Below are 26,207 nucleotides of genomic sequence, written 5' to 3'. Positions count from 1 at the left end.
ACTTATTAAACTGAAATCGTCTTCCATCCTTGACTGTCACTTGGATTTAATTATATAAAATTCATACTCTTCTTCCATACTACAACTTGTGTTTGAGGTAGCCACTTCTATTTTGCCAGTTCTCTCTCAATATGGTGGTCAAAAACATAAACCAGTTGGAGGAAAACATTGATTCTACTTATGACAGGAAAGCTGAAGTGAAAGCCTTTAATGATCCAAAAGCTGGTGTAAAAGGTCTTGTAGAGTCCCTCGCATGTTCCATTCTGGCAACTTGGATAGCATTGAAACCTCAGCTAGTGACTCCAAATTCAGTATCCCAATCATAGACCTCAAAGACATACACTCTGGTCCAGCTCTGCATTCAGAAATAATTAGCAAAACTCGAAGTGCATGCCATGAGTGGGTATTTTTCCAAGTTATTAGTCATGGAATTCCAATCAGTGTTTTAGATAAGATGATTGATGGAATTCGTAGATTTCATGAACAAGTCACTGAGGTAAGAAAAGAGTTCTAGTCTCGAGATTTGATGAAAAAAGTTTTGTATTATTTCAATCTTAGCTTGTATAGTAACAAACCTGAAGAAATAACATCTGTATGTAGGTAAGAGTTTTATTTCATCTTGACTTTGAATGTAATTATTATATAATTTAACTTTTTTTAAAACATCAAATAATTCATTCTCATTTATATACAATTTATGATCATATGAAAATGTAAGTGTATTCCAATTAAATTCTTTATCTTAGTATATATAATTTATGTTGTGAATTTAGCCAGTATTTGTCTTAGAGAGAAAGAGAATGGCCTGGCAGTTTTTTCATTATATGTTACTAGCAAAACTTTCGTTACAGGCATTTAGTCAGTAGTTACACTTGTTACATTACATGACATTTAATCATGAAAAAAGTACATTTCAGTTATGGATCAAGTTCAGTTGATTCAATTAGTTATCCTTGATGACTGATGAGTGTTGATTACTTTTTTGCAGGGATATTCTGATTGAATATTCAAAGAACATAAGGGATTTGAGTTTTAAAGTTTTTGAGTTATTGTCATAGGCTTCGGGACTTCATCCTTCTTACCTTAAAGAATTGAATTGTGCTGAGGGACTCTTTATTTTGGGTCACTACTATCCAGCATGCCCTGAACCTGAATTAACTATGGGCACTACCAAGCACACAGATAGTAACTTCATGACTTTACTTTTACAAGACCAACTTGGTGGTCTTCAAGTTCTTCATCAGAATCAATGGGTCAATGTTCCTCCTGTACATGGAGCTCTTGTTGTAAACATAGGAGATCTTCTACAGATAAATACTCTAAGTTATTTTTGTCAAATTTTAGAGTATGTATTTTCTATGTTGTATTAAACATTAAGAATTCAGATACAATCGAAAAACAAAATAAAGTTCAACAAAAGGTTTTGTTATTTTGGATAAATTTTAAGTTAATTAGGCGTAGAAAAGAAAATTCTACTGGAGAAAGGTTGAAACTTGAAAGTAGATATCAAGCGTATGAAATATAGAATCATAAAAAGTTGGTGTGGCACCTTTTGGCGTGTTATCTATCAAACAAAAGATTACAGAAAATTAAGGTAGTTTTGAATGTGCAAAGAAGGTAATTAGAGGCATTGGTGAAGCAAGTGGATAACATGATTTCTGGCCCTGTAAAACTAAGCAGAGGAGGTCTAAGAAGAATATTAAATGAAATTATTAAAAACAATCTTATGATAAATAATATCCAGGAGTACTTTATTTTTTATTGAGCCCAATAGTGTCATGTGATCTATGCAGTGTATCTCCCCTGATTTATTATTGTTGTCACAGTTGAAAATATAGCATGGTATTTTCCCAGCTATGACTCGCAATGGTTCAATTCAAAGTATCTAAAATCTACTACTCGTTCCTGACGACTTTTGCAGTTTAATTTGAAACCCTTTAATGCTTAACGTTCAACGCTAATTCATTCAGTGGACTTTTTCGGTTTGGGAATAGCTACAGCTGAATTTTTTTAACCAATTTTCTTGCAGAAAAAAGAGTAACATCAATCCTTGCTACAATTTAGTGTGGCCATATATGATTAAACTTAATCCTCAAAATTGATAAACCGTTTTCTCTTATTGTGTTTTTTTCCTCCACAACCGTCTTTGATTAAACACCTGAATTCACTGAAAGCAAAATCATTTTGATTGCTTCTTCATGGACACATTTTGTGAGAATAGCATTAATCAATTTATTTCATAGTGGTGCAGCTTATCACAAATGACGAGTTTGTCAGTGTGTATCACCTTTGTGACGAGTTTGTCAGTGTGTATCACCGTGTCTTATCACAAAACACGCCCAAGAATATTGTAGCAAGCTTCTTTTTAAATTCACATGACTCAGTTGAGGGTACATCAAGAGTGTTGTTAGATGCACGCAACATTCTTTAAAAATGACAAAACTGTCCCTACTAATTTCTCTTCTTACGGATCAACTTGATCCGTAAAAGATTTATGGATCAAGTTGATCCGTAAATCTTAAAAATTAATTTACGAATCAACTTGATCCATAAGGGATATTTCTGTCTTTTCGTGGTTAGTGTTGGGTGTACCAACAATAATACTGGGTGCACCTAGCAGCACTCGTACATCAAAGGTGTATGGTCCAATTAAGGAATGCTTTGAGAAGAAAACCCACCAATCTACATAGACACAACCTTAAAAGAGTTTTGGCATATTATTGTGTAAAGGGCCTTGATGGGAACTCTTTGGACACTCCTACGCGCACCCAACGAAATTGCTAGTAAAGTTAATGGTCCACGCAAGAATTAAACATATGACTTTTGGGTTATTAACAATACTCTAACCAATTGAGTTAATAGACCAATTGTGTTATAAAATAAATAATGTTGCTATACATAACACTAAACTTTCTAATGTATATGTAATGTTCATGTAAATTTAAATAATAAATTTTATAACAATTAATTTTGATATAATTCATATGAATTATTTAATCAGTATATTTTTTATAAATAAAAAATACTTACTATTAAAAATTTTAATATATTAATAAATTAAAAGACATATTTTTGAAAAAAAAGATTAAAAAAAATACTTATGAATCACGTGATCCCGCATGAGTCATACGAATTAACTCATACAAATTACATAATATGAGTCATACGGATTATGTACAGACGGATTACATAATCTATAAGAGACATACGGATTACGTAATTCGTATGAGTTAATTTATATGACTCATATTGATCATGTAATCCATATGAGTAAAACATTGGGCTCTATATCTTGTCTGGATCCGGGTGCAAGTTCACACCCTACAAATGATATAATGTTAGAAAAGCTTTATTTGTGTTAAAACAACAAATTAAACAAATGGGTCTCTTGGTGTGAAGAAAAGAAGTGTTGCCTTGTATTGGGCATCTAGAAACGGAGGGGGCGGAACGATGGTGTGACATTGCTGATGGTGTCCTTCGGTTTTTGAAATCATGATATTTGAACTCCATGACAAAAGGATGGAATGTGAAACAAAGGAAGAACCAGGAAAAAGAAAAAAGTGTGAGGGGTGAAACGCTTGAAAAAGGAAGGAAAAGGATAAAAAAATGATTGAAAAAATTTCAAAACAAAAATAGTTTGAGTTGGAGAAAAGCATTAAATGTTTGATATGTTAAAGATTTGATTTTCTTCTTGTTTTAAGTATTAAATATTTTTTTAATACACTACAAAAAATACATATTATAAATAAAATAACAAAGTGAAAAACTCATAAGAACAAATAATTTTCATCAAATTAATATAATTAGTATTTTGACTTGTAGCTTGCATAAAATAAATATTTATAATATAAAATATATTATAGTTATAATTTATAATTTTGTAATAAAAATTGTTTGAATATATAAATTACATTTAATGTTTATAATAAATAATTTAAATAATACTTGTAGGAAACTGGATAATATTTTACTTGGGTCTATGGAGATTAATTAAAGAATTAAAAAAATATTAGAAAGACAAATTAATTAGCAAATTTTAACATTTTCCATTTAAGTTTTTACTTTTTACTCCATCAATTTATTAGAAAATTATTTATGTAGCTATCTTTAAATAATTAATTATATATTTTAAACATAAATATTGCATATATATGATACCAAAAGAGGGATTTAAAATCTTGAGTATTAATTGAGGGCATTAATCTAATGCATTTTCCGTCTATTTCATATCAAGAAAATCGTCAAAAGATTATTGAATTTGATATTTTTTTTATTAAAAACATTTATAGAAAATAATGATAATTAAGGATGTAGGTAAAGTATTCCATATAATATTTTTAATTAAGATAAATCATTTATATTCTTTAACTATTATTTTTTAAGATAATTGCAAATACAAGAATTAATAAAGTTTAAATATTTATATATAATGAAGAGATATGTAAAATGAGAAAGTGAAACTTATTCATCATTAGATTGAATTGAAATATTTTTAAATATAACATGCTTAAATTGACTTTGAATGTGTCTTTGATTTTTCAGTTTACCATATTTTTTACTTTAAATAAGTTAAAATTGGAAATAAATTTATCATTTAAAAAATCTTGAAAAACTATCTTATTACTAGTATGGAACTTGCGCAACGCGTTGGTGATATACAATATTCAACTTGATAATATTTTTAATGATTTTCTATTTTCTAATTAAATATAAAGATGAGAAAAGTAAAATAAGAATAGAAAAAAAATCAATGCATGACATAATTCATATTAATTTTTTCATTAATTCATATAACTTTTACATTTTTCAAAATAAAAATCAAATATTTTAATTTTTATCATGCACAATTAATATAATTCTAATCAAATATTTTTAATGGTTCTCTTTATTTTTAATATAAATACCATGCAATACATGAGATATTTTCTAATATAACTTAAGTTTAAAAATAGGAAAAAAAAACTTTGAAATATGAAACCATTAGGGTAGATGTCTAAACACTTTTTGCCTCAAAAATATACTGTTATTTATTACTAACATTTAAAAAATATATAAAATCCAATAATTATTTGATAAATGATATTATCATTTATTCGACTATTTTAACTCATTCACGCCCTTTAAAAATTATTTAATTTAATTAGTAACAAAAAATATATTAACAATTTGTGTAATTACGAAGAATGCTTGAACTCCAACCTTAAGTTTCAGTTGATTTCAAATTCGGTTTCAGATCTGCGTTTTAGATCCGGGTTTCAGACTTGAATAATGTTTGTATTGGGTTCTGTAATTTTATTGAATTTGGGTTTTTAGATTTCAATTGCTTTTGGGATATTTGGGCTTTCAGATGCATTGTCGCTGGAAATAGATTGTTTTTTTGAATTCATCTTGTTTTATGGTTGCATTTTGCTGGAGATCTTTTAAGAATTTTTTTTATTTCCCCAATTTGATCTCTTGAGTATTGTATTTGTCTTATAAGGACTATTTTAAATTTTAGATTAAAATGTAATTTCCTTTCTCCAATTTTTTTTTTATGTTTTTACTCCTTCATTTTTTAATTAAGATATTTCATGATTAATTCTTAACAAGTTCATAATTTTAATTTTTCTATTTTTTAATTAAGATATTTTTTCTTTATTTTTAAAAGATTTACGATGTTAATAATTTTAGTCAATTTTAAATTTATTGACTATTTTAGTATCAAATTCGGTTGTCCTGGTAAGAAATCTTAAAAGTTGGATATCACAAATTTTATTTATATTATTTGAAAATTCTAATTAATTACTATAAGATTTTTTTATTAAAAATAAGTATTTTAAAATCCTAATTTAATACACCCGTACTAATTAGCAAATTTTGAACTACTAGTTGTCGTTTGAAGTTTTAACATAACAATAGTCAAGTCAATTCGGGAATCAAAAATGAAATTTTGAAAAAACTAAAAAAATGATAAAGACAAAAAACAAAATTTATTCATTATAAGAAAATCAAAAGCAGTTTAAGCCTAAATTTTATTTTAAAATTAATTAATAAAAGATATGACAATATTTTTTTATACTTGTTCTATTTTTAATTACAATTTGAAAATGAAAATACCATTAAAAATGCTAAAAAATATCATTTTGTTCCTTTAGTTTTTTTACATTTTCTCATTTCATTCTTTTATGTTTAAAAATTCTCAATTTCGTCCTCTATCTTTTGAAAGAAACCCATATTTTAATCTTAAACATGAAAAAAAAGGATTAAAATGGATCTCTTCAAAAACATAAAGGGTGAAATCAGATATTTTAAACCATAAAAAACAAAAATGAGCAAATCCAAAAAAGTAAAATGGATCTCTTAGTCTTAATATATAATGTATCAAAAAATCTATGGCTAACACTTCCCTTCCTAGAGACAGCCACACTACACAAACAACATCAAGATGAACAAACTCTGCCAAGTCATTTGAGCCGGCAAACTTCTCTGCCAACAACAACCAGTAACCCAGCCATATACAACAAACAACCTCTCTGTTTGTGTGTGTAGGAATACAACAATATTTTCAACCAAGGACCATTTTGCAATTATTTTTTTCATTCTCTATAACCATTTTGGACTATTCATGTTTTTAAATTTATATCTAATGGCTGAAATTTCCTTTGTTCAAAGGGAGCAGGTTAGGAGGCATCTGGAAGAGGTTAGGGTCATCATCATACAAAGTACAAACCTAAGGAAGGTTGTTCTAATTTTCTAAGTAAACTCACTCCCAAAATAACGTTTTTTTATTTCTCCAGAGACTGTCTAGATAGATACTAACACTCACTCCCAAAAAACAAACTTTGCTTCCGCAATCCAAAGCATATTGTATATATTTTGGGTTAGTTTTGTCCTTTCCTTTTTGTGGCTCAAGGTTAGTTTTGTCCTTTCCTTTTTTCTAAATATTCATACAAATATATTACTTTTGCAACATCTCAGGTTAGGACTTGATACAATAATACAAGTTGTATATATTTTCCTTCTAAAGAGAGGTAATGTCTAGTTGACATCGTAAGTTTAGAAATTGTGGCTGCTATTCTTTATTTTAATAATTAGGAGTTGTTTCAGTGGAATTAATTACAAAATATTCTAGTAGGGAAGATTTGATAAACTGTCTTAGATTTCTTTATAATTATTCTTACATCTGCTGTTTGACCATTCTAGGCCTTCCAATATATTTAAAGTTAAATTTTCATGTGCAATCAATATAATTTTTATTTACATGTTATTCAAATGGTTAAATTGCGACCCTAGTATCTTAAATTCATGTTTGTGGTACCTCTTAATTTTAATTGTAATATTTAGTCTTCCTAATCTTATAAATGGGTGATTTTGATCATCCTACTAGATTATTAACAAATAATTATGATTAATTGAGTCATTAAATTAATTATAAATTAATCAAAACTATTAATTATTAAAAATTGAATAAAAAATTATTAATTATAATTTTCCACAACAACCATGTGTGTATCCTTTTTTTCACAAACAACTCTTCTACCTTCATTGTCGCATACAATTCTACCAATAGTAACATAGCCACATTAGAGTTAATAATCTTTTATTAAAGTTTTTCATGATTAATAATTTATATTTAATTTAATATCCCTAATAATAACAATTATTAGTTAATAATCTATCAAGAGGACAATATCATAAATTTATAAAATTAGGTGATCAAATGTTACAATTAAAAATCAAGAAAACTAAAATTATGGATTTAGAAAACTAAAAGGACATAGATTGTAATTGAGTCTATTAAAGATCAGGTTAAATATCACTTTGAAGATAATTATTATGAAAATTAATAAATTTAATATACATTGAGAAATTTTGATAGCATGACAAATTCACAATGTAAAATTCATTTACAATGTGTCACTACATTTAAATTAAAAATATAAATTTATTATTTCTTTATTCTTGTGTCAAGGAGTGCTAAAAATACATTCTCTAATGCATTTCTTTGAATTTAAAATTTATTAAAAATTATAAAAATAAAAAATAAAATTATTAAATATGACGTGAAACCTATCAAATTTCAACCTAATGAGAGAAAATATACTAAGAGTATGCGAAAAAGTGCTTTCTTACGTGTGAGATAACGCACCAGAAATGTTATAAATGATATCTTATCTCATTTGCATTATTGTACTGTCAATTGAGCATCGACCACAAATCACATAAGCCACCAGAAAATGTCACGTTTTTATTCTGTCTTTGAGAAAGTGGCATATCCCATCCTTTTCAATTTGTGTCATTCTCCATACAGAGAAAAAACATGTGTTTATATTAATTTGTGCCACTTATTATATAATTACTTCTTCCCCCGAGGGTTATTTGGGATTTGGCTTGATCTTAGAAAAATCTATGTTTCTTTTGTTTTGAATTCAATACTCAGTGCTTTGATTGTGCATTTTGCATCAGAAGCAGGCACTGCTGAGTCACAGTATGGAGGCCAAAAGCTCAAACCAGATAAAAGAGGAAAGCAATGATTCCAATTATGATAGGAAAGCTGAAATAAAAGCATTTGATGATTCAAAAACTGGTGTTAAAGGTCTTGTAGATTCTGGTGTGAAAAAGATCCCACGCATGTTCCTTTCCGGCATCGACATAACTGAAAACGTAGCCAGTGACTCGAACTTGAGTATTCCTGTCATAGACCTACAAGACATACATAACAATCCTGCACTGCATAATGAAGTTGTCACCAAAATTCGAAGTGCATGCCAGGAGTGGGGATTTTTCCAAGTGATCAATCATGGAATTCCAATTAGTGTTATGGATCAAATGATTGATGGAATCCGAAGGTTTCATGAACAAGATACTGATGTCAGGAAACAGTTTTACTCTAGAGATTTGAAGAAGACAATTCTATACAATTCCAATACTAGCCTGTACCTAGACAAGTTTGCTAACTGGAGAGACTCACTTGGATGTTCTATGGCTCCTAATCCACCCAAACCAGAGAATTTACCTACAGTATTTAGGTAATCAGTTAATATTGTACTTACATTTTACAGTTGTTAATAATTTTGATATATTAGTTTCCCTTTTTCTTTGTATTCTATATTATGTATCTAGGTGCTTTCCTATTATATGCTGGAAGGAGAACATTTTTTCAAGTAGCTTAAGTTATTATCGAACCATAAATTTCATGTTTTAAATACAGTTTTTCGAAGAATTGGTCACTTGTGCATGTCAGTTTCAGAAATTGTTGGAGATATAAAGTTTGTTGGGTGGTAAAGAGAGAAGGGAAGTGGGGGAAAGATGGCGTGTTCGATTCCTCTATTAACAAAAACTAATAATTAACATTTTCCCATAAAAAAAAAAGTTTAAAAAGTTGTTAAACTATTCGAATTCTTGATGAATTGTTTATGTACTTGCAGAGACATAATTATTGAATACTCCAAGGAAATTATGGCACTGGGTTGTACAATTTTTGAGTTATTGTCAGAGGCTCTTGGCCTTAATCCATCTTATCTAAAAGAAATGAATTGTGCTGAAGGACTTTTCATTCAGGGTCATTACTATCCACCTTGCCCTGAACCTGAATTAACTTTGGGCACGTCCAAGCACACTGATAGTTCCTTCATGACAATAGTTCTACAAGGCCAACTGGGTGGTCTTCAAGTTCTTCATGAAAAACTATGGTTTAATGTTCCACCTGTGCATGGAGCTCTTGTTGTAAACGTAGGAGATATTCTACAAGTAAGTACTAGAACCGTAATAAGCATTTTCTGTAGTTTATATGTTCAGATAATTGTATTAAGATTACTTCAAAAGATAAAATATAAAAATCAAATATCGTGAGAAGATTTTATGTTTTAGGTTAGGCCTCTAATTATGTAAGTCAAAAGATGTCCGCATTATTTTTATTTTTTATCGCTAAATGAAGAAAAACTTAAGGAATGCGCAAGACTATGGGAAAGAAAACTATGGAAAGATTGACTCTAAAGATTTATCAAATATGAGTTATCATGGCCCTATGGCCACTATGCTTTTGTACTATATTTTTCCTTGATATGGCTTTCAGGGGTTCAACAGCAATTAACATTTCATGCACCATAGACATATAAATCTTGGTGATAGTTTGCTTTGCTGTGATACTTTTTCTTTTAGACAGCACTATTTTTTCCTAAACACATAAGGAGAAAGTAAATATACACATGTTAAGTAATCGTATTTCTCTCTCTCTGATCTTCAGAGAAATGATTGTTTTATAGTTAACAAAGCAAACCCTATTAGAATTAAAAAGAAAAATTGCATAGAAACAGGGTTGTCAATTCATAACATGCAACATTCAGCATAAGAGGCAAAAGAGAATAACATCTGTGTTATGAAAAATTTGTGAGTCACTTTGTAGGCTTGAGCAGTTGCTTCATCTACATCAATACAGTTTGTACGTGAGGAGTATAATTATTAATTTGCTAGCTATTGTTGCAGCTTATAACGAATGACAATTTTGTCAGCGTTTATCATCGGGTTTTATCGAATCATGGAGGGCCAAGAGTTTCAGTAGCAAGCTTCTTTTCGAATTCGCATGATCCAGCAAAAGGTGCATCAATGGTTTATAGTCCAATTAAGGAGTTATTATCAGAAGAAAACCCAGCAATCTATAGGGACACTACCATAGGAGAGATCATGGCACACCATTTTGCTAAGGGGCTTGATGGGAACTCTGCCTTGCAGCCTTTCAGGTTGTGAAATGAACAGATTAAGACCTAGAAAATAACGATGCTCTCCTGATTCTCATGGAGGTGCTTGTAATGTGTTATTTCTGATGCCTTTTATTTTCTTAATTTTCTTCTTCACACAACAAGCTTCAAATTAAGAAACCTTCTGGGCAGACATATGCTCATCTGTCTCATCCTAGGCTTCTTAGCTTGTGTTGTAACGAATAATTTCGTGCCATTCAAGAAAAATATGTAAGAGATTCCATTAGAATGGATATGACTTAACAAAGGATGATAGGACAAGTTTTAAATGTATCTTCTAGTCTCCTACAGCATTACCGAAATAAATAAAAAAAAGCACTGCATACACATTGAGCCTCAATACTTGGACTATCAGCATTTTTACACCCAAAAGCCCATACTGAGAACAGAAAGGGTAAAACTAACTGTACACTGTTAATTCAACAGTAAAAACTAAAAAGTGGCTTCATTGAAATGGAGAACTTGTAAAGTTATAGATAGATGAAATGAAATCAGTCTCATTTTATTCGGGATTAAAATATGTTTGTACTCGAAATAATATTTGTGATTTTTAATAAATATCTAAATTTTATATTTTTGTTTTGATAAAAAAAATCATTTTTATTTCTTGATAAAACAAAATATTTTTGATTCTTGACACATTTTTTTGTCTCTGTAAATTAATAAATTTTGTATTTGTTTTTTCATAAAAAAATCATTTGTTATTAGTTCTGTATAACAAATGAAAAAATTTATCAAAAAATAATTATTAAATTCGTTAATTTATTAAATTCGTTAATTTATTAAAAATTAAAAAAAGTGTCAATTATAAAAAATAAAATTATTATTTTATTAACACAAAATTCAGATATCAATCGTGTGTTGAAAGCATAATTGAGCCTTTATTATGAGTTTTGAAAGTTTGGGGTCGTCATTATTGCTGTTATGCCCTGGTTACCAAATTAAAAAAAATATACTTGTTTTTGGTTTGGCAAACAGAAAAAATATATTTATACCTTGGGTTACGTGTGGAATATGGAATGCAGTCACATAAGTTTAATTATATTATTTTTTTTTCCCTCGTTAACTGTCATAAATCTCGATTTAATTATTTAATAATCCCATTCTTTTCTTTATATTCTGCTAGTTCTCTCTCAATATGGAGGTCAAAAACACAAACCAGTTAGAAAAAAACATGGATTCCACTTATGATAGGAAAGCTGAAGTGAAAGCCTTTGATGATTCAAAAGCTGGTGTTAAGGGTCTTGTAGAGTCTGGAGTCACAAAGATCCCACGTATGTTCCATTCTGGAAAGTTGGATTTGGATATCATTGAAACCTCAGGTGGTGACTCCAAGTTGATTATCCCCATCATAGACTTCAAAGACATACATTCTAATCCAGCTCTGCGTTCAGAAGTAATTGGCAAAATTCGAAGTGCATGCCATGAGTGGGGATTTTTCCAGGTGATTAATCATGGAATTCCAATCAGTGTCTTGGATGAGATGATTGATGGAATTCGTAGATTTCATGAACAAGACACTGAGGCAAGGAAGGAGTTCTATACTCGGGATTCTAAGAAAAAAGTTGTGTACTTTTCCAACCTTGGCTTGCACAGTGGCAACCCTGTTAATTGGAGAGATACAATTGGTTTTGCTGTTTCTCCTGATCCGCCCAAACCTGAGCATATACCATCTGTATGCAGGTAAGAGTTTAATTTTGATAAATTATCTGTTCAAAGATTCTTACATCGTTGTCTAATCAGAAATCATGTTTTCACTTTTATGCTAAGTTAACAATTTTCAACAAAACTGTAATCTATGATTTGAAGAATATAAAAAACTTTTACATTATCTGCTTATGTACCCCATCTTGTTGTGAATAAGAAAAGCTAAGGAGAACGGCCTTGGTTCTTTTTCATTATACTTTACATGAAAAACATTTGTTACCGAAATTTAGTTACAGATCATGATTGCAAGTATCTCAGTAACGGATCCAGTTTAGTTGATTGGATTATTTATCCTTGATGAGTTTATACTTTTTTGCAGGGATATTGTGATTGAGTATACAAAGAAAATAAGGGATGTGGGTTTTACAATCTTTGAGTTATTGTCAGAAGCTTTGGGACTTAACTCTTCTTACCTTAACGAATTGAGTTGTGGTGAAGGACTCTTTACTGTGGGTAACTACTATCCAGCATGCCCTGAACCTGAATTAACTATGGGCGCTGCCAAGCACACAGATGGTAACTTCATGACTTTACTTCTACAAGACCAAATTGGTGGTCTTCAAGTTCTTCATCAGAATCAATGGGTCAATCTTCCTCCAGTACATGGAGCTCTTGTTGTAAACGTAGGAGACCTTCTACAGGTAAATATTCCAAGTTATTATTCTCAATCGTTAGATTATGCATTTTAGAGCTTACTTTTAAGTTTAAATGTGTTTTAGGTTCCTAATAAATTTTAGAGCTTACTTTTTATGACAAGTGATTGTTTTTTTTTTTAGATTCCTAATAAATTTTTTTGTTACATTTAATTCATTATATATTAAAATTTTTGTTTTGAGTCGATGTTGTCACTTAAATGATAGAGTAAAATTTTTGTTTTGAGTCGATAATGGTTACACAATTCTTTAGATTGGCTTCGATGCCTCTATGAGTGAGCATAAAGCCTAGAAATTTTCTGCCTTGTACTCCAAAGACATACTTCTCAGGTTTCAACCTCTAATCCCACTTTCTCATCTCCTTGAAGATCTCAGCCAAGTCTTTTGCGTATGAGTCCATGTTTTGGCTTTTGATAACCATTTCATCCACGTAGACTCTCATATTTCGTTCAATTTGATTGAGGAATATCTTGTCCATTAGCCTTTGGTAAGTGACCTCTACATTTTCAAGGCCAAACAACATGATTGTGTAGTAGTAATTAGCATTATCAATCAAGAATGTCATTTTGTCCTCGTTTGAGGGGAACATTTGAATTTGATTGAAGCTGGAGTAGGCATCAAGGAAACTAAGAACGGGGTATTTTGAAGCTTCATCAACTAGAAGGGTTGATGCTCGGTAGTGGGTAGGAGTCTTTTGGACACATTTTGTATTGGTATGTGTAGTCAGAACGTATCCTACAGTTGATGTTTGCCTTTTTTCACCATAATTACATTGGCTAGCCATGTAGTATAATGGACTTCCTTATGAACCCAAAATTCAATAACTTGTTAGTTTCTTCCTCTACTGCTTTTTCCCTTCTCGACACCCAACTTCCTCTTCTTATGAGACACGGGTCTGGCCTCTGGAGAAATGGCCAAGTGATGACAATGGAAGTCTGGGATGATGTCTGTCATGTCCGATGCATTTTGAGTTAGCACCTTCGTAATCGACTTTTTTATTTCTTTACCCAGATGGGATCCAGGTTGGTGTTGGAGTGAGCCCTAGTGGTCGATCTAATTTTAGACTATATTTATATATATCATGATTTTATAATCTGCATTATTACATGTATATGATAAAAATATATTCTTCAGAGACTAAGGATGTTAGGTAAACTACTCAGACCTTGCATCACTAGACCTAGCTTAATGAGTTATTTATTTATCTATTAATTAAATCTGCATGTATATGATAAAAGTATATTACTAAAAAATAATAATTACAAAATAAAGTACCTAAACAAATATATAGAGAAATAAATTAAAATATACTTTAAAATTCTTATTATATATATTTCTTATTGCTAAAAGAAATAGTTTATAAAAATTATTTTGATATTAATAAAAAATTGTAATAATAATAATAATAATAGTTTATTTCTTAATTTCTATTCACAACTGTTATGGATTATTTTATACTATATAACTATAATTTTATAAAATTATTATTTTTAATTAGGCTATATTAAATTATTATGGTTTTATAAAATTATTGTTTATTTTATCATTTAGTTTTCGTAAATGAATGTGCAATTTCGGTTTTTCTTTTAAGTTATATATAATATAATTTTCTCTAATTGCATTTTTTTTTTCTCCATAAACGTCTTTGATTAAACACCTGAATTCAGTGAAAGCAAAATCAGTTTGATTGATTCTTCATTGACACAATTTGTGGGAATGGCTTTAATGAATTTTTTGTTTCACACTGGTGCAGCTCATCACAAATGACAAGTTTGTCAGTGTGTGCCACCGGGTCTTATCAAAGAAGACATGCCCAAGAATTTCTGTAGCAAGCTTCTTTGGGACCTTCTTTGGACATTCGGATGACCCAGTTGAAGGTTTACAGAAGTTATATGGTCCAATTAAGGAACTAATTTCAGAAGAAAATCCACCAATCTACAGAGACACTACCATAAAAGATTTCGTGGCATACTACTATGCAAAGGCCCTTGATGGAAAATCTTCCTTGAACCGCTTCAGGTTGTGAATCGAACATGGGAATGCACTCTTTACGGTGCGTATGCACGGTAAAGAGTGAGTTTGTGCTTATTGAGTTTAACAATAAAATTTATTAAATAATGTAAATTCATATGAATGATGATTTGAAATGTAATTTTATTTATAATTTAAATAAAAACAGAGTTGAATATAAACTCACAATACAAATATTACATCTCGAAAATGTTATTAAAAATTTTAAAAACTTTATAAAAGATAATGGAGTGGTAAAAAATGTGTTGTGATGATATAAAATGATTTGGTATATAATTCACTTGTCTTAATGATTGGGCTTGCTGGTAGAATTGAGCGGTAAAAGTAGATAAATCTGTTGATAAGAAAATATATATTGGAATGATAGATTAAAATAAATTAACTCCAAAAGCAGGAATATTTCTATAACAGTCTTAATGTAAGGAGATCTTATACGATGAAGTAAAAATAATTAGTTATTTTAGTATTGCTACTTTTCTAAGTAAGTAGTTTAGTGCGATAACTATTTGTTGAATTTGCCTTATTATTTGGATTTGCTGATAACATAAAGTTGGGCAACCAAAGGAGAGGAAGCTGTTATAGCCAAGTATATGGTATAAACTGGATAGATGACATTATTTTTTGTTAACAGATTAACTTTCCGCAATGATCTATGGAATGTAATATTTTTTAAACAAAGTAGCTAGTATGTAGATGAATTTTTGTACAATGAAGTAAAAAAAAGAAAAAAACCTACAATGTAGATAGGTTAAGTGATTTTCTTGGTTGTTCAAGCTGAAGTCATAATTAGTTCATTCAACTTGTCTTGGGGTTGAATTTGTTGGTAGGATAACTTTGATCAAAGAGAGGTAGAGCTTCGAAATAATACCATTTGTTGCTAGACAAAATGCATGTTGGATTGATAAATGGAAAAAATAAATCACACACTGAATATAATAAATAACATTTAGATAAACAAACCTTAAAAATAGGAGTAATCTTGTAGCAGTCAAAATATAAGAGAATTTATGTACAATAAAGTCAAAAAACCTGCATAGTTGAAGTTAAGAAAACCTGCAATATAGATAAATTATGATTTTTGTGAAATATTATAAGAAAACAATACCTATCATAAGTTCTGGAACACCTCCTTGAAAACTACATTAGTTATTGTACTCAAGGATTTTTTTATCTTTATCATGTATCATTATTTTTAGTCCATTTTTGCTTTGTACCCTAGAAAATGTTATATGGGACTGGCCATGATTAAATACTGGTCTAGGCACATATAGTCCAACACTTACTAATGATTAACAACTAATAATAATCATATCTCTAGCACAATCTTGCAACATGAACAACCACAAAATCAGCTTGTAAATTTAAGTATTTTGTGCAATACCAAAACATATAAAAAAAATGCTCACCTTTTTTTTGTAACTATTTTTGCAGAAAACCAAAATGTCGATTCCCATCCAAAGCATGATCATCAGATGCAAAACGTATCTAAACAGAATAATGAAAAAAGAAACCCCTCATTCTGAATATTGAAGTGAGGTTAGCACAAGGCTTGGAGCTTCTAACCACGTTCTTCTTCTTTCTCAAAATAACATAAAAGAAGCTTGAATATATGCAGTGTATGTCAATACACAGGTTGGAGATGGTGTAAGCTGTGACACCCAACCTAGAGAGAGAAAAGGGATGACCAGTCAGGTACATTAGTCAAAATAAAAGAGAGTGAAAGTATCTAAGGAAATGAGGAAAAAAATCTAGAATCACACTGGATATTGACAAAAGAAAAATCTAGAACTGTAGGAAACATTGATCACTAACTAGTTTTTTTTTAAGAAAAAGTTGAAAAAACAAAAAAATTAAAAAACATTACATGTGTCTGCAAATCATCCCTTAAACCAAAAATAAAGAAAGAAAGAAAGAAAAAAGTCGATAATTAGTTGAATCTGGAATCATCCTAATCCTTTATTCTCGAAACTAGTCACTCTAATCCCGTTGTCGTGAAATTCTTCGAAACTCTGTCCCCTTTTAATAATAATCTTTTTTTTCCTACCTAAACATGTACTTTTGTGCAAACAATTTAGCTATATAAAAAAAAGTAAAATTGATTGTAATAATTGATTTAAAATGCATGAGAATGTAAAGTGAAGATTAATTTAAAAGAAAAATTGAAAAAAGTTAGAACTGCAATTGACGTTGTGTCTTAGCTTCCTTTTTCGTCATTGATTTTGCTGTCATTTTTTCGTAATGTGTCTGTTGTAGTGGTTGTTTTGACAGCTCCTCCTCTGCTATCTGAAAAGACCAAAAAACCAAATAGATGACACGTGTCAGTCAACTAGAGAGAGCATAAATGTATTTTCATATGTCTACAACTTTCATATATATTTAATAGAATAGACAAGCCACTTTCTGGTTTCCCAAGTTAAGGGACTTTCATATAAACAACATCAAGTTCTCGAGACTAAAAGTAAATGAAATATTGACATTTTCTTATAAAATAAACTTTTTAGCTCCCCCTCCCTCCCCCTGTTTTTTTTCTTCCTTATATCTTTGAGACAAATTAAAAAAATCGTGAGGTGGTGAAAAGAATTTTTTTAAACTAAGTATAGATCTCATTTTTGAAGGATGGGTGGTGGTTGATTATAACTTTTTTATACTAGTAATTGATTCCATTTCATAGTTTATAAAAAAGTTATAATTGATTCGATTTAATAGTTTTGGAAAAAGAGGAACCAGAATGAATTATAACTTTTTTGGTTTCATATTACTCATTCTTTAAAAACATTAACAAAATTTAAAAATCTAGCTATAGATTTTCAGTGAAAATCTAATATTGACATTTGGCAGAAAAATCAAGATAGTAAAACTTTATTAATCAGCATGGACCAATTCAATTTGGCACTTCAAATTACATCTCTTCATATCCAACCAATGGGTGACTTGTTCGTATGAGAATTAAGAGTGTCAATGAAGAAGCAATTAAACTGATTTTGCTTTCATTGAATTCGGGTGTTTAGTCAAAGACAATGGAGGAAAAAAAACATAATTAGAGAAAACGGTTTATCAATTATAAGGTTTAACCATATGATCAAATTAAATTTTAGCAATCATAGATGCCACAAATATCAAAGCTTCAACAATAAAACAAGTTATCAATCATGACATTTCTAGCATGTGATGATTACGGTTCACTAAAAACGCATTAACAGAAATATACAACAGTCCTAGTGTAACAACGAAATAGAAAGAAAAAAAAAATATGATTTATTGTTAGATTTCAAAGAATGCACGTGGGAATAACAATAGAGACTCCAGACTTAACTAATTTCCTTCTATTGGGGTTATTTTAGAATAAAGTGATATATTGAGTTATGACTTATATTTAAGTCAGGATTAAACTCTAAATTTTAATTAATGAACTCAAATATTAAATCACTTATATCAATAATTTTTTATAAATTAATTTGATTTTAAATGCTGATGTCCTCTATAGTCTGTATTTTTTTAAAAGTATATCGAAGACTTTAACTATGTATTTAAATTGATACTTTTATCACAATAATTATTTTAAATGGGATATTGAATATCTGTCATTTTAAGTTTAATATTTAAATAATAATTTAAAGGAAAATTAAATATCACTTTAAAAAAAAAATTTAATCAACAAAAAAAGAAATAATTTGAAATTCTCGTACAAATTAAAGAATTTCAATTTCTCCACACACTCATTCCTCTCTCCGTCTTTTCTCTCACGGAGACACTGTTCACTCCTCTCGAGTTACACATTCTCAAGCCTCACACTCTCTCCCTTGCGATTTCGAGACGCTCGTTCTCTCACTTTTGTTTTTCACAAAATTCTCACATGGGTGTTTTTACATAGGGTTTTATTTTTTATTTCATTAATTTGTGATTTGTTTTTTATTTAATTGTTTGATTTCATTGGTTTTGTTTTTAACTTGCTTGGATTTGGTTGATTTCTTGCTCATTGCTCATTGTGTTTTGTTGTTGTTGGATTTTTCCTGCAACACCTACCACCTTGCTCTGTAGGAGTAAATGAGAAAGGGAAAAAATGCATTATAGGGACTTAAACTCACTTTGACAAATTTATGTTCCATATGATTAACTTAACGGACTAAGCTCACTTGAGGGGACTAACTTGTACCAAAACAAATTTTAAAGAGTTGCACCGAGTTCGTAGCCATGAATATTATTTTGATGATTGATCTTATAGTTATAGATAATTTAATAGGCAACAATGATACTATTATTTATTGTGCTGGAAAGATGTCGTAAATGATATCATTCCTATGCCACCTTAAGTGCAGTCTCTTTGGCAGGCACGGACCCTCATCCTTTATGGAGGAAACTGCATGTGCAGTTAAAATAATTTTAGCAATTCCCTCTAACACTGAAGAGGATTCGTGCCTCTCTTTGGCTTGTCATCATTGTAGGCTCTAGCACCTTTATCATGTTGGGTGTGAGGGGACGTCTAGTGATATTGCCAAAGTTATAAGCTTCATATCATCCTCACTTTGATTTTGTGAGATTTAATGGTTTTAAGTTCAAATTCTAAAATATTTTAAAATAATATCAAAGTCAATTTTAAATTCATTATTGAAGCACCCACATTGTCGATACTCTGGATCTGGCCAGGAAGGGGGGTGTTGGAAAGGTTTCAACAATAGAATTAGTCTTGATTCACTAACTATGAAATACCAAAAGCAATTACGAACTCGACATGATTCTTATCTCCTTGGCATTAATATAATTGTTTGACTTATCATACATGCCATGAAAACAGTCACGTTTTTATTCTGCCTTTAAAAAAATTGGGATCACAACTATTTCTATTATTATTCTGCCCCTTTCACCAAATTAAAAAAGATATCTTGCTTTTGCTTTGGTAAACAGAAAAAATATATTTATACCTTGGGTTGCGTGTGGAACGTGGAATGCCGTCACATAAGTTTATTTTTACCTCATTGACTACCATTTGGATTTAGTTATATAATCCACACTCTTCATCAATACTACAACTTGTGTTTGAGGTAGCCACTGCATTTCTGCTTGTTTTCTCTGAACATGGTAGTCACAAACACAAACCAGTTAGGGGAAACCATTGATTCCACTTATGATAGGAAAGCTGAAAAGAAAGCCTTTGATGATTCAAAAGCTGGTGTTAGAGGTCTTGTAGAGTCCGGAGTGACGAAGATTCCTCGCATGTTTCATGCTGGCAAGCTGGATGTCATTGAAACCTCACCTAGTCACACCAAGTTGAGTATCCCCATCATAGACCTCAAGGACATACACTCTAATCCAGCTCTGCATACACAAGTAATGGGCAAAATTCGAAGTGCATGCCATGAGTGGGGATTTTTCCAGGTGATTAATCATGGAATTCCAATCAGTGTCTTGGATGAGTTGATTGATGGAATTCGTAGATTTCATGAACAAGATGCTGAGGTAAGGAAAGAGTTCTATACTCGAGATTTGAAGAAAAAAGTTTTGTATTACTCCAACATTAGCTTGTACAGTGACCAACCTGTTAATTGGAGAGATACATTTGGTTTTGGTGTTGCTCCTGATCCAGCCAAGCCTGAAGAAATACCATCTGTATGCAGGTAAGAGTTTAATTTTGATAAACTATCCGTCTAAAGATTTTTACAATTTTGATTGTTAACTAATTAGAAATCATTGTTTGAGTTATTGTCAGAGGCTAAATATTTCAGTTACGGGTCATGACTAGTTTTATTATTTATCCATGCATGATGAGTTGATTACGTTTTTGCAGGGACATTGTCATTGAATATTCAAAGAAAATAAGGGATTTGGGTTTTACAATGTTTGAGTTATTGTCAGAGGCTTTGGGACTTAATCCTTCTTACCTTAAAGAATTGAATTGTGCTGAGGGACTTTTTATTTTGGGTCACTACTATCCAGCATGCCCTGAACCTGAATTAACTATGGGCACTACCAAGCACACAGATAGTAACTTCATGACTTTACTTTTACAAGACCAACTTGGTGGTCTTCAAGTTCTTCATCAGAATCAATGGGTCAATGTTCCTCCTGTACATGGAGCTCTGGTTGTAAACATAGGAGATCTTCTACAGGTACAAATATGATGTTATTATTGTCAAATTTTAGAAGTTCGCATGCATTTTATAGGTTATTCTCATTAAGAATGCAGAAACAATAGAAAAACATGCAATAAAATTTAATAATAGGTTTTATTATTTTGGTTTGGCTCATAATCGTACAAATTTTGCATAAGGCATGGGAAAGAAAAATCTGGTTGGGAAAGGTTGACTGAAATCATCAAACGGGTAAAATATGGCTTTATAGAAAATTGCGTTGGCACCTATCAAAGATATTGGTGTGACGCTTATCAAAGAAAAGATGAAAAAAAAAATAGTTAAAATGATTTACACATGTGCAAAGAAAGTTATTGGAGTCACTGATTAAGAAAGTGGATTGCTGCATGATTTGTATCCCTGTAAAAAGGAGTAAAGAGAGTAAAGACATTGGAAGAAATTATTAAAAAGAATCTCATGATGAATAATCACGAAAAATTGGTTTTCATTGAGCCCACCAGTGTGTGTGAGCAATGTAATCGATCTCCCTAATAGGACAACTGGGCAACGCTATTGTTAGTGTTGGAGCCTTGGAGTTGAAGGTGTTGTAAAATATGTTTTTCCTAGCTATGGCTTGCAATGGTTCAAAGTATCTCAATCAAACACTCTTTTCTGACTTTTACAGTTTAATATGAACCCCTTAAATTATTAGGTTCAACGTTAATCCAATGGACTCTTTTGTTTTGATAGCTACAACTGAATATCTATCACCATTTTGCTTTATTTGCTTGTATAGAAAATAGTGGCAGACTTTCTATGAGGTTTATATACTTTATCCATATATCCAATCATATCTTTTACTGATACGTATTTAATTATATATTTCTGATATTTCTTGTCATAATTGTTTTCACGTTAACAAAGCATAGCGATGAAACAGAAACTACAAAACTATGAAAGTGGGGGGAATAGTTATCTATCCAAATACTGTAAAATTCATATTTGTTTATAATAAAATGACAATAGAGGAAACCTAATGTGTACCAAAAGAGAATTGAGTACAAGGTTCTCAATATAACCATGTGTCACTGTATATCTAAAATTTGTGCATACCAGCATATGCGCTGTGTTCCTTTTTTTGTTTTTCCATCAATTCTCTGAACTTCATTAATGTATTAGTAATTTAGTATTCATTTGAAGTTACGATTCTCCATAAAACTGTGATTTCATGTGTTCTTTGAGATAGCAATGGATTGCAAATGCCATGATAAAGATTTGATATTTCTGCCATCAATTCTTGCTACAATTTAGTGTGACCATATATGACTAAACTTAAACCTTAAAATTGATAAACCCATTCTGTTGTTGTGTTTTGATCCTCCATAACCTTTTTTTTTATTAAACACCTGAATTCAGTGAAAGCAAAATCATTTTGATTGCTTCTTCGTGGACACATTTTGTGAGAATAGCATTAATCAATTTGTTTCATACTGGTGCAGCTTATCACAAATGACAAGTTTGTTAGTGTGTATCACCGTGTCTTATCACAAAACACAGGCCCAAGAATATCTGTAGCAAGCTTCTTTGTAAATTCACATGACCCAGTTGAGGGTACATCAAAGGTGTATGGTCCAATTAAGGAACTGCTTTCAGAAGAAAACCCACCAATCTACAGAGACACAACCTTGAAAGAGTTTTTGGCATATTATTATGCAAAGGGCCTTGATGGAAATTCTTCTTTGGACCCCTTCAGGGTGTGAATCAAACATGGGAAAGCACTCTTAATTCTCTTGGATCTGGCTGTAATTCATCTAAATAAGAAGCCACTTTCTAGTTTTCCAGAATGACCTTTGTATAAACAGAAGCAACAAGTTCTCCAGATTGAAAATAAATGAATTATCTATGTTCACATTTTCCAAAAGAATAACTTTATACTTTACGTGTGTTGGTGAAGAATTTTATTTTTTTTAACCAGTGTTGAACAGATTCTAGGGAAAGCACTCTTAATTCGTGTTAACAATGGGTAATTTCCAATAACAACTTGGCACACACAATGGGACCTCTTAGTCTTACGTAGTTCGTGTCTATTGAAATTATGTTATTGAATAATGATGGCAATTGCAAATAGTGGGCAAAGAAGTTATAATCCAAGAACTTCTGCTCATATTAAGCCTTATGGCATGCCTAATTTTCCAACTTAAAATATTCCACAAATTGTAGTACAAAATTTAGGTGCTCTGCTAATGGTGTTTACTAATCCTAAACAATTTTCCCAATTTGCAAATTGGTTAACAGCCAATTATGTTCAAAACTAGCGATGGGATCTGCATCTTTGCGAATTGCAGCACATGATCTTCCCCTTCTCCGAGAGAAGGGTTCTGGTTAGGAATGACGACGGACACTAGTAGTGCCTAATTGCTACCCGGCCCGCTTGCTAAAATATCCATTCATGTCCACCCCGTGAACCCGCATTATGTTAACAATAGCGATGGGATTTGCTGCTTTTTTTTAGCTTTGATTTTTATTCACATGGTTCCAAGAATCAGAAATGAAACATCATTGTGGGGTGGGTAACTCGGATTTCTCATTCATGGCATATCATAAATTAACAGCTTGATCCCTAAATAACCATAATCAATTTTAATTTTCCATGAACATTATTTCAAATAACGTTCCCAATATCAATCATTCATGACAGATAATAGAACCTTCATTTAGCAAAATAGTCGCGAGATACTTCAATAATTTACAACATTAATTCAAACATGTTGAGCTTGACTTGATTTTCATCCAATATAATCACTTTTTCTGTTGTTTAGCAAAATTGTCAATGGACCATAAATATTTCATGTAAACAGCACTTATAAGACAATTTCAAAACAGAATTCTAGAAGAGCTATTTGATTTTCTATCCAAATCAATAAGCAAGGTTCCTAAAGTCTTCACTCTTCAGCTAAAATTTCATGAGAATAACTATGTTTCACTTAATGTTCTATTGACGTATAACAGAACAACCCAGATTCATTTTCTTCTCATCATAGTTTAAGGATCCTAATGCAAATTTTAGCATTAAAGGCTAAAAAATAGCAGTCAAATTATGCATCAGCAACGAAATTCAACAAGAATCCAAGTAAAAACACCTACATCTTTCTGCAGTAAACTTGAGTCATTACTGCAGAGCACAATTGCTGATTTTTTAGTGGATTCTCGGCATAAAACTGCTATTTTTTTGCTTAAAAACACCACTAATACCATCCCAATTATTTATCAGACAAAACTTATATTCAGTTCCATAAGTGTTTTTGTCTTTTTGATATTGTTCTCCAATTAGAATTGGTTTCACTTTGGTAATCTGCATGTGCATTCAATGAAAAAATTCATTACATGGATAACCAAGGTAAAATTCCAATTCTAATTGGCGAACAGCAGCAAGAATATCTATCAAACTACATCAAGTTTTGTCCTTATCAATATAGAGATTTCACTTGATCAACCATCAAATGTATGTGAAGAGAAAGGATCAAACATCCCCCAAAATCTCTGCTAAAAGCTTTAAACTTATTAAGAGAAACATATTTTGAGATTTTTTAAGTATTATTTAAGCATGAATTAACAAGTATTGCCCAAATTACTACCAATATCACCTCCAGATAACATGCAAAAAGTATCTTATAGGCACATGGGTTCCCACTCCTACCAAACTCTTGGGTCTTGCTAGAGTGTCATTTCTACACCCTAGCTACCAAATAATCCTTCTTTGCAAAACACTCCCAAACAGAGGCTATTCAAAAACACACTGCAATGCAAAACCTCTACTGGCCACTATACTGCTAAGGTGCAAACTATTATACAGATATATGAAAATAAACCAGAAACCCTAATCAGAATATGCAATACAAATAATTCCATCTTCACAATCAACCACAAAACAATTTTCATATGAACAGCTTCACATTATAAAATTAAACATTGCTGATTCAAAGAACTGTGTTTGGCACACAATGAGTCATCAAAAAAGTAGCAACAGCAATTCAGACAATAAGAGAGGGGAGAGAACACAATATAATTGCCAAATACTATTATTCCAAACAAAGATACAAGTTATTGATTCTGCCCCCAGCGACAACATCTTTCAAAGAAGCACAACTTATTTGTTCTTCCGTCGCAAGTTACATTAATAAACACATCATACTCCATGAATAATGCAACATAAAATTTCCACAAATTCCATGTCCACAATCAACAAACGGCAAACTCAAACTACTCATTGAATTATTGCCTATTTTTTGCTTCCAGCTGCATTATTCCCTCCTGCACCCTGTGCCGCTTTCTTTGCGGCCTTCTCCTGCAGCGCCTTTGCATCTCTGCCCACGAAGAAATACAACATTTCACCACAAATCAACGTTACACACAATTAATTTAAAAAAAAAATGAGATTGCAAAGTATGTGTGGTAAATCACAACAACCCAACCTTTCCCTGCGCTGTTCAGGGGTCAATCCATCATCTTTCTGCTTGCCTTTAGCACCAGTTCTAGCCTGAGCCCTTTCGCGATCACGATCCCTCTGGCTACCGCGTGCGCTTTAGAGTTAATTGAAAACAATAACAAACAAAACGGCTTAACAAACCAAACCACGAATACCCGGTCTGTATTGTGGCAAAGGAAACAAAATTTGAAAAGAAAAGGACAAAAAAAGGTAAAATTATTAAAATTGTGTTATTCTTGTGTTTGTTTCCATGGATCCAAACTGAATGAAACTATTAATTGCGGTAAAACCAAAAAGATCAACAAATGGGGGTAGCGGAGGGTGAAATGTGATTTATTTTTTTCCTCGAATTTTCTAACAGAAAGTCAACCCAATCCCTAAATTAACGACAATTTGTGAAAAATTAGCAGTAAAATTTCAACGGATCAAAGGATATGAGTCATTATCGTAGATCGATTATTCGAGAACGAAACGAGCCCGGAGACGAGGGGAAACCCTAAAATATCAAAATCGGGGGAAATAAAAAATA

The 26,207-nt window shown here is 31.0% G+C and overlaps 3 protein-coding genes and 1 pseudogene across 3 annotated transcripts; all 4 read left to right on the top strand.

Annotated features, from left to right (window-relative positions):
* Positions 1–116: 116 nt before the first annotated feature.
* LOC114421117 lies at positions 117–1,391 on the top strand (annotated as a pseudogene).
* A 6,884-nt stretch (positions 1,392–8,275) lies between these two features.
* LOC114423738 (1-aminocyclopropane-1-carboxylate oxidase homolog 1-like) lies at positions 8,276–11,076 on the top strand. The gene is made up of 3 exons (XM_028390603.1): positions 8,276–9,008; positions 9,408–9,729; positions 10,465–11,076. The coding sequence occupies exons 1-3, from the start codon at positions 8,470–8,472 to the stop codon at positions 10,723–10,725; spliced, it is 1,122 nt and encodes a 373-aa protein (XP_028246404.1). The 5' UTR covers positions 8,276–8,469; the 3' UTR covers positions 10,726–11,076.
* Positions 11,077–11,859: 783 nt separating this feature from the next.
* LOC114423736 (1-aminocyclopropane-1-carboxylate oxidase homolog 12-like) lies at positions 11,860–15,288 on the top strand. Its single transcript, XM_028390600.1, has 3 exons — positions 11,860–12,419; positions 12,763–13,084; positions 14,850–15,288. Exons 1-3 carry the CDS (start codon positions 11,875–11,877, stop codon positions 15,120–15,122), a joined length of 1,140 nt encoding a protein of 379 aa, XP_028246401.1. The 5' UTR covers positions 11,860–11,874; the 3' UTR covers positions 15,123–15,288.
* A 4,784-nt stretch (positions 15,289–20,072) lies between these two features.
* On the top strand, positions 20,073–23,133 carry LOC114423735 (1-aminocyclopropane-1-carboxylate oxidase homolog 12-like). The gene is made up of 3 exons (XM_028390599.1): positions 20,073–20,739; positions 20,910–21,231; positions 22,692–23,133. The coding sequence occupies exons 1-3, from the start codon at positions 20,201–20,203 to the stop codon at positions 22,950–22,952; spliced, it is 1,122 nt and encodes a 373-aa protein (XP_028246400.1). The 5' UTR covers positions 20,073–20,200; the 3' UTR covers positions 22,953–23,133.
* The last annotated feature ends 3,074 nt before the right edge of the window (positions 23,134–26,207 follow it).

This window comes from Glycine soja, chromosome 8 (assembly GCF_004193775.1).
Source record: "Glycine soja cultivar W05 chromosome 8, ASM419377v2, whole genome shotgun sequence".
NCBI classification, from domain to species: domain Eukaryota; kingdom Viridiplantae; phylum Streptophyta; class Magnoliopsida; order Fabales; family Fabaceae; genus Glycine; species Glycine soja.
This window is presented reverse-complemented; position numbering and strand designations above follow the sequence as displayed.